The sequence below is a fragment of the Helianthus annuus genome, chromosome 7, assembly GCF_002127325.2.
Source record: "Helianthus annuus cultivar XRQ/B chromosome 7, HanXRQr2.0-SUNRISE, whole genome shotgun sequence".
Lineage (NCBI taxonomy): Eukaryota > Viridiplantae > Streptophyta > Magnoliopsida > Asterales > Asteraceae > Helianthus > Helianthus annuus.
In genome coordinates, this window is record NC_035439.2 from 19,026,712 (window position 1) to 19,036,446 (window position 9,735).

At 35.7% G+C, this 9,735-nt stretch overlaps 1 protein-coding gene across 1 annotated transcript; it reads left to right on the plus strand.

The window, feature by feature from the left end:
- Positions 1-5,107: 5,107 nt before the first annotated feature.
- On the plus strand, positions 5,108-8,948 carry LOC110867847 (short-chain dehydrogenase TIC 32 B, chloroplastic). The gene is made up of 8 exons (XM_022116904.2): positions 5,108-5,347; positions 5,768-5,999; positions 6,076-6,155; positions 6,230-6,386; positions 6,938-7,019; positions 7,608-7,695; positions 7,791-7,837; positions 8,382-8,948. The coding sequence occupies exons 1-8, from the start codon at positions 5,224-5,226 to the stop codon at positions 8,580-8,582; spliced, it is 1,011 nt and encodes a 336-aa protein (XP_021972596.1). The 5' UTR covers positions 5,108-5,223; the 3' UTR covers positions 8,583-8,948.
- Positions 8,949-9,735: the final 787 nt, after the last annotated feature.

Sequence of the window (9,735 nt, forward strand, 5' to 3'; positions counted from 1 at the left end):
TAACCGACACACCACTTATAACCCACAAAGGAGTTATCCCCAACTTGTGGGTAAAAACATATTAGCATTCGCATATGTCGGGTGTATGCCTACACCCCGTGCTTTGGCTGTGGCCATTAGTAACTTAAATGAGCCGAGGATATCCAGGACACGGTCGCGTTAACCCCCAATGTTTAAGATATCAAACAAAACAGATTAAAACGGGCTATGCGGATTTTGTTGCCACAATCCGGCATATGATCCCATACCCGACCAAGCGGTAATAATTTACCGTATCCCAAGCCCGTTTAGGGAAAATAAGTTAAAAGTATTTACCTGAGCTAAAACTCGATTCAAGTGCAAGATTTAAATAACTCATTCGTAAAATCAATAGGTAAGTGTAGGTAGCATTTACTGAAAGGCTCTAGTCTGGAATGATGGTAATAATAACCAATCAGAATGCTAACGAGTCCTGTTTAAGTCATAGACTTAGACCGGCTAGCTTAAAGTGTAAATAACGGTAAGATACGCTAGATTAAGCGATGACAGGAATAGAACGTAGTTTAAACCCAACAAGTTTGAAGACTTGTATAATATGGGTAAACTAATTACATTCTAGAATTTGAGATTAAAATGAATAGGTTAAACCCGTTTCGGTAAACTTATGTAAACTAGATACATAAATCGAACCGTACGCGTATAAGCATTAACGGGTAATCGGATGAGTCATGTAAAAGTTCCATATGTCATTATACTTTAAACAAGTTGTAATATCAGTAGGATATCAACTTGTATGCCCGTTAAGGTTTTAAAATCAAATTAAGCCTCATAAGGGCGTTTTTGTCATTTAGCGACTTATAAAAGGAGCTTGCATGTAAACTAATGTTATGATCATAAACATTCTGAAAAATAGTTAATTTTATGGTATAATATCAGTAGGATATCAAATATATGTGTGGTTTATGTTTTAAGACCAAACTATGCACCGAAGGGGCATTTTGGTCATTTCACACATAGTTTGAAAGCTTATTTGGGATTCTGAGTATATAACATTTACCTACCGTAAAAATTTTCTAAATAAGTTATAAAATCAATAGGTAACAAGTCTTGGTTGGGTAAATATGGTTTAAAACCACACTATGCGCCGAAACGGCGTTAAAGTCGTTAAATGATGATATTTGCGATGATTTATGAAAACTGGTGCTATGACCAGGTTTATATAATCAAAATATGTTATTTATTATAACATATCAGTAGGTAAAAGGTTTTGCATGAATATTATGTTTAAAAACCATTTAAGTGCCATAAGGGCATTATCGTCATTTAAGAGGATAATACAAGAACTTGAAGTTAAACTCGGAACATAAACGTACTTAACATCCCAAATAATCCTACTAATGATATTACATCAGTGGGTAAAGAGTTTTGCAAAGAAATTATGTTTAAAACCATTTTAGATGCCGAAAGGGCATTTTGGTCCTTTTAAGAACATAAGTTACGATGATATATGAAAACTCAGTTCATGACCAGAATATTAACATCAAAATGCAACTCATTTGTAAGTTTATTTATGTTTAAAACCTTATTTTTAACAAAAAGGGCAATATGGTTAAAGTATAACATATTAACGGAACTTGCAACAAAAACTCATATTACTATATGACCATGTAATATAACATCAGAGGATTATACTACATAATAATATGGTCATAATGGAACCTTAAAATAGTAAGAAACTAATCTAATTCGGGTCAGAATCGAAAGTCAAAGCAGAAGTTAAACTTCGCGACTTTCGGTTGCGAATCGACCCTAAACTTGGAATTGACAGGCTGAACATGTTTATACATGTTCTAATAATTATTACCAAGTTATTAAAGTGTTAAAACATATTTTATAACACCTACATTATCAAATTATGATTATTTTCAAAACGACCCGTTTGATTTTTAATATTAATAACTTTGACCCGTCAATTGACCAAGCAAACGTGATTTTCAGGAGGTGCCCTTTTGAGGGATTAACACCTACCTAATTACGATCACGTAGCCATGTTCGCCTCAAACAATGGCTGGACCATTAAGGTCTAAACCGAAAGTCAAAGCTTTTATCGAAAAAGCCTGACTTTTGGCTTTTAAAAGCCTATAAAAGGAAAAGTAGGAGTTAGGGATACTTATAAAAGGTCCTAGCTCGAAAATAGGACTGGGGGGGAGTCTCCCTTCAGCTGGGAATCTCCAAAAGAGTAAGAAGAAGTGAATTGTGAAGGTGCAAGGGTAAATGGCAACCCAAGGCACCTATTTATACTTGAAGCTGAGTTTCTTGGATCAAGCCAGGTGTTTTGAGAGGTTATAAGATCACTCCAGGTGTCCAGGGATGTGTCTAATACCATAATTGAGCTCATGGTTTCGAATTATGTGAGTATTGGTGGTTTGTGTGGTGATCAAGTAAGAACAAGACAACTGTACAAAACATTCTGCGCATATGTGGATGTCGCGCCCCGCGCCCCGCGACCGAGACGACCCGGGGTGGTCGCGCCCCGTAAGGGCTTCAGCCAAACAATTTTAAAGTTTGGCAGTTTTAACCCCTTGCCTCCAAAACTCAAATAACTTTCATTTTTAACACATTTATCCCCTCTAAGCCAGTATTAGGCACCCCGGGAGTATGACCGACCATTATTAGGCTCCAGGTTCATTTAAAGGTCACTCAGAGTTATAAATTAACATGTTGACGCTTTTAACCCTTCAATTCACAACTTCTTGAATTTATAGCACAAACGGTTTCGCTCGTCCAAAATGTGGCTCGTTAAGAAAATACGAACACCGTATAAGGTCATTCAAAGGCATAGTTTTAGCATGTTAACACTTTTAGTCCCTCCACATTCATCTTTTCATTGCTTGGCAAAAATAGTCTCTCATAGTCAACGTTTGACATAATTAGGATTAGGGATACATGTCAACACATTATTGGACATTATTTTACGAGGTGTTACACTAAATCTGCCAAAAAGTGAAACTTATTTATCAGAATGCCTTATGGACCGTAAGACCTAAAGCCATACGGTCCGTAAGGGACCCCCAAATGCAAATTTTTGCTTGATCACTAAGTTCTGCCATCTATATCCATCTTCTGCCACCTAGCACCGAATTTGTCACCATTTCTCTGGTTCAAACAAATCATTAGACATGTGTTAAGATCTGAGATCATGGCCAACACTTGACATGATCTTGTTAACATTTTACAATTATAAATAGAGGTGCATTCACCTCATTTCAACTTGCACCTTCACTCTTTCTCTCTAATCTTCAATTAGAGCTTGCTTCTGATCATAAAGAGACCGCCTACTAAAGTTATAATCTTCCTAGAATACAAGTAAGTGTTCTGCTTAGTCTCTTTTTCATTATTTTGGCTAGTTATGAGCCAAAAGTGAAGCAAATTGACTTTTGTTTTGACTTGCGATTCTGACCATTTTGGTCAAGTCAAAGTTCAAATTGAACTTTGCAACGTGATCATAATAATTAAGGTGTTAATCATTTGCGATTACACCCTCTGATCATCACGTTTAGTAGGCGAAATGACGAGTCAAACTTTTACGAAATAAAAGTAAAAAATGCATAAAAATGCATTTTTACGACGGATGAGTTTTTGATTACTAAAACTTAATGTTATGACACCAAATCAGTTTTATAACATTATTAGACAAGTTCTAACATGTCTAACTGATGTGTGCAAAATGTAACATATAATTACATCAAATGAGGCATAAAACTAACCATTTTTTACTACTAATGTTGGAAAAAGTGTGATTTTATCTTCCTTTTGAATTTACAGGATCAAATGAGATTAAACGAACAAAATGAACAAATATATAGCCAAAACCAACATAAATACAAAGAAAAGGAAGAAACGTGACATGACTGACCCCTCAGCAGCATCTCCCAAAGCAAAAACAAGAAGGCATAAGCTGACCATGGGGCGTGCCCAGCTCACCACTGGGCGTGGTCAGCTCACCACGGGGCATGGTCAACCCTGACAAGAAGACAAAACATGTAGAAGCTTCTACGCCCACCACGGGGCCGTGCCCAGCTCACCACGAGGCGTGGTCAACGCAAAGATATGCAGAATCTTGATGGTACAGATACGGTACTGACCACGGGGCCGTGCCCAGCTCACCACGGGGCGTGTTGGGCCCTCTACTGACACTTGCAATTAATGGAGGAAGAGAAAATGCTGACCATGGGGCCGTGCCCAGCGTTCGGTTTGGTTTTAGGTTTCAACCGAATACTTCAAAACTAAATCATAAACCGCGTTCGCGTTCGGTTTGGTTTTAGGTTTCAACCGAATACAACGGATTCATATTATTGGGTTTATTCGACTAAATATAAAGTAAGGGTTACATTGGTTATTCGGTTTATTGGGCTACACATAAACTGAATTTCATTATATTTGGTTCTGGTATAATCGTTTTTTGTTTGATATTTAATTTTAATCATTTCCGGTTCCGTAGCAATGACCTATGAATGTTTAAACACATTTTAGGTTGATACATAACTTCATGTTACAAGTTGTTTATGCACGGATAGTCCCTATGGTTTGGTGAAATTTCACCTTTAGTCCCCAACTTTTCAGAATTACACTCTTAGTCCCTGTGGTTTGACAAGTTGTTACTCGGATAGTCCCTAAAGCGGATGAAGGTTACTCGGATAGTCCCTGTGGTTGACAAGTTGTTACTCGGATAGTCCTTGTCATTTCACACCCACTTAATCAGAAAAACTAACCTCCATCCGCTTTGGGGACTATCCGAGTAACAACTTGTCAAACCACAGGGACTAAGAGTGTAATTTTGAAAAGTTTGGGACTAAAGGTGAAATTTCACCAAACTACAGGGACTATCCGTGCATTTTACTCTTGTTTAAAAAAAATTGTCATAATTTTGTTCAAGTTTAACATGTGAAGAGACTTTAATTTTAAAAAAAAATGTTAAGAGAATTTTGTAAGACAAAACTTAAAGTATGTAATTTTTTATGTATAAAAATTTGTTGAGATATTCAAATCCATTCATTTATAAAAAAAATGATAATTAAAGCATATATTCTCTTTAATTATAAATAATATCACAAAACGACCACGTAGTCTTCATCTTCTCCGATTCCGATATCACCAGCCCCACTATCCCTATCATCCTTTCCTCTCCCCTCCAACAACACAACTTCAATATCTATTCCATTCTCTCCACTCTTCACACAATCTATGAAGGAAACGATGAACTACCTCTTCGGCTCCGTCGGTCCAACCGGCTACGGTTCCAAATCCACCGCCGAACAAGTCACTCATAACTTCCAAACCGGTTCCTCCTTCACCGCCATCGTCACCGGTAACAACAATCATCATCATCATCATCATTATCAAAAGAACTATAATCATGTCATTATTGACGCACATGCACACTCATCATTATCAAATTATTATTAGAGTTAACTCTCATTTTCGTGGTTTGTCCAATTATGACACTCTAGACCAAATTTCAATTTTATCCTGACATTCTTGAAACATGCCTTCGGTCCAAAACCTAAGGTTGAATCTAATAATTGGACAAACCACAGGAACAGAACTGGCAGTTTACTCATGTTTTTCTGGACGGGACTGACATGTTTAAAGCATGTTAGGGACCGAAATGGTACAAAGTTGAAATTTTGCCTGAACTGGCGTAACTGGACAAACTACGGGGACGAAAATGGTAGTTAACTCTTATTATTATTATTATATGATTCAGTGATTCTGTTCTTTCTATCAGGTGCAACGTCTGGGATCGGAGCTGAGACGGCTCGGGTCCTTGCAAAGCGGGGTGTTCGTATTGTCATGCCTGCAAGGAACTTAAAAGCGGCTGAGGAGATGAAGGCGAATATTTTATCTGAGTTTCCTGATTCGGATATTATTGTTCTAATGCTTGATCTTAGCTCAATTTGTTCCATTAGGAGTTTTGTTGCGGAATTTCAAGCTCTTAATTTGCCTCTTAACCTTTTAATGTACGTAATCTGATTATCGTTCTCTATGGATACAATAGTGACATCATGATCTCTCATTTGTATATTGTTTTTGCAGAAATAATGCCGGAAAGTACTCTCACAGTCACCGGATATCTGAAGATGGGATAGAGATGACGTTTGCGACTAATTATTTAGGTAAGTGTTCTTGAGAGATTAATGGCGAAAATGTGGTTAATTGATACATGATGTGTATTGGTTTGGTTAATTAGGTCATTTTTTGTTGACGAAACTGCTGATGGAGAAAATGATCGAGACGGCCAAAATAACCGGTGTACAAGGTCGTATAGTGAACGTGTCGTCTGGCATCCATACCTGGTTTTCTGGCGACTTGCTTCGTTCCGTTGCTCAAATTACTAGAGATAAGAGGTAGGTTAAATAAAAGAAAAATTACGAAGACAGTCAAAGTTGACAAAAAGTTTTAAAAAGAACACATTGATTATTTGTCGTCCCAAAAAAAAAGCGCAGGCTAAGTTTTGGCAGGCATTTAAAAGCATAGACTTAGCCGGCGCTTTCCTGGCCTAAGTATAGGCTAAAAATCTAGTCGTGTTAAGCCAACGGAGCTGATGTGATGATTTCTTATTAAAGGAAATGCTAAACGACTATTTTGGTAAAAGATAAATTTTCAAGTCTATTTTGAAAAAAAAAAATTTGGTCAATTTTGACAATTTGGTGAAGTTTCCTAAAAAATCAATTCTACGAAAATCGAGATGAAGAACATATCTAATGGAGTAATGGAAGCCTTGATTTTGTCTATTTTTAGTTGGTTGCAAATATCAAAATTTCTCGAATATTCTTGGCTAATTCTGCGCTTTAATTGTAGATAATCCTCGATTTTATTAAAACCATTAATAGTATTTACTATAAAAATAAAAATTAATAATGGTTTTGATGCATATTTGTGTTGTGTATATATGCAGTGAGTATGATGCAACACGTGCATATGCAATCTCGAAGCTCGCTAACGTTTTGCATACCAAGGAACTTGCTCGGAGACTCGAGGTACTATTAGATATATGATGATCCTGATTTTATATATTTCTAGTTGATGAATAATAATATATTTTATTAAGAAATGACAAAACTTGTTTCCTCTTCACTGGATATACACACTGACAAGATTAAATCTCACTGTTCCCATGTTTCAGTTTGTACTTCATTTTGTTCATAAAAGTCAGTACCTAAACATTTTTGTAATAAAGTTATAAGATAGCCAGATAAAACTATTCAAACTTTTTAACTTATATATATAATGTCAAGAGGCAATGACCTATTTTTATAAATGATAAGACCTTATCGAATAGAAGAAGCTCTAAAACCGGCTCCAAAAACGTACCCTCTATCAGGTTGCACCCCTTGAAAAAAATTTAGTGTATTTTACAGGGTAAAATCCCGATTGCACCCTTTGAAATTTTGGTTAAACCTCTCGTTCGCGCCTCCAGAAAATATTTCTTGGGTCCGCCACTACGCTCTATCTCCTCCTTCACTCACAAAACTAGTATTTGTTGATGCATGCCATGTCATTTACAAGATTTATGTTTGTAAGTTTATGTAGGTATTGATAAACATAACCGAGTATTATTTTTGTAGCAAATGGATGCGAATGTGATCGTAAACTGTGTGCATCCTGGGATTGTGAGAACGCGATTAACCAGAGATCATGAAGGCTTCTTGACAAGTAATTTCGAGCTAACATGACCTTACATTTGAAAGTTGAATATTTCTAAAAAGATTATGTTTAAAGTTAACTAACTATTTGCAGTGTACATGCAGACCTCATATTTTTTCTTGCTTCAAAGCTGTTAAAAACAATTCCTCAGGTAATGTAAAGTTATATATCTCTTTCTCTCACACACATTCCCAATGTAGTTTTTTAGGTAATAACTATGAAAATGAGCATATTAAACTTTTTACTCAAAAATAGTAATTTGTTCAACTATTTAATTGTTGATGTAATACAAAGATTATCTGACAAATATAAGTCAATCTAGAAAGTAGAAACACCATGAGGACTTATATATCGTAATGATGCGTTTATTACCTTAAAAACTGAAAATAATGTGGTGGAGGACACAATTAGATGTTTTTATGATGACACGTCAGCCTAAACCGAAAATGACGTGTCGTCTCTACAAACTCTTCTATAGCAACGACACCTATAGGGGCGACTTTTGTGGCCTATAGGGACGAGGCTGTAGAGACAAATTTTATAGAGACGATATGTCGTCTCTATATGTGAAAAAGACCTATAGAGACAACATGTCCTCCCTATAAGCTGAAAAAATATTGTCCCTATAAGGCGTTTTTCTTGTAGTGAACGTGTTAAAACTGTGAGATTTGACACTTCCTTTTTTTTTAAAACAGGCGGCTGCGACGACATGTTATGTTGCAACTCATCCAAGTCTGACAAATGTGAATGGAAAATACTTTGTCGATTGCAACATAGCTTCACCATCGAAACTAGGTTGCAATCCGGATGAAGCTGCTCGGTTATGGTCGTTTTCTGAAGTCATGGTTTCTACTGAACCCAAAACACATGTTGACCATTTCCATGGATTAGAATAATCAAACACATAGACACAACATGGTATACCATTAATTAATTAAGATTAAAAAGGAATCCATATACTTACTCAGTGAATTATACATATTATATCAAATTAAAAATGATGTAGATACTCAAGGAACATGTTAAGTTTACAACATAAAAGAAGATCTGGCAGCTTAATATATATACATATACCTAATTAAACAGTTTGTCATGTGAAGATAGTTGATTGTGGAACATACATTAATTATTGAAAGGTCCTTTAAATTGGTTGTGACTATTTGATTTTCTATTAAAGTTTCTCTATTATAGTGTTATATATCATTTATCCATCACATTGTTCTTTATTTACATGTTTTAGTAAAAATGCTTTGATGACGCTATATGTTATATCTTACTAATTAACTTTTATGTGTAATACATGTTGAGTGTGATAGTTTTAGGGGAGACATATGTAATCCCCGCCACGGTAGTGGGATCCAAAGGCCGTAATGCCTCGATCCCAATGCGGCAATACATGCACCTAAGGGAGCCGCCGCTTGTAACGAATCTAAAAACAAGGTCTCTTTAGATCAACTGTTGACGTAGCTGATCAAATGGAGCGAGTATACTACATAAATACCACTTTCTTTTCGCAAGAGTGTGTTTGTATTGTCTTGTTCGTATGAGCGTTCAGCTAGCACAATTGCATACCCACATTATATGCACAAAATAGTAATCATGTCTTTAGGATCCTTGTATCTTTTGTACGTAGTCCATGGATGACTTGGTAGGTAGATTTTTCTGACCTTGTTTGTGTTTGAATTTACATAATAGGGTCTTAGTTTTCATATAAAGAAGCCATATACACTATCTAATATTTAAAACATGTCTAATAATTATAATGTCTTAATGAACTAAACAAATATACAAGATTCCAGTTCGGAAACATTGAATTAAAAAAACAAAAACAAAAGAAAAAAACAAAAACAAAAGAAAAAGAAAAAACAAATCATTTCATATAATTCATATTATACAAATTAAATTAAAACGAACTCGCTTTACGTCTTCCTCGTTTGATACCGAGTCTAATTTACAAAAACCGTCTCAACTTACATCGCAATGATACATAATCGTGTATCATTTAATTAGTAAGGTTTGCTCGCAAACTAAAGAAAGCTTGTCAATTCG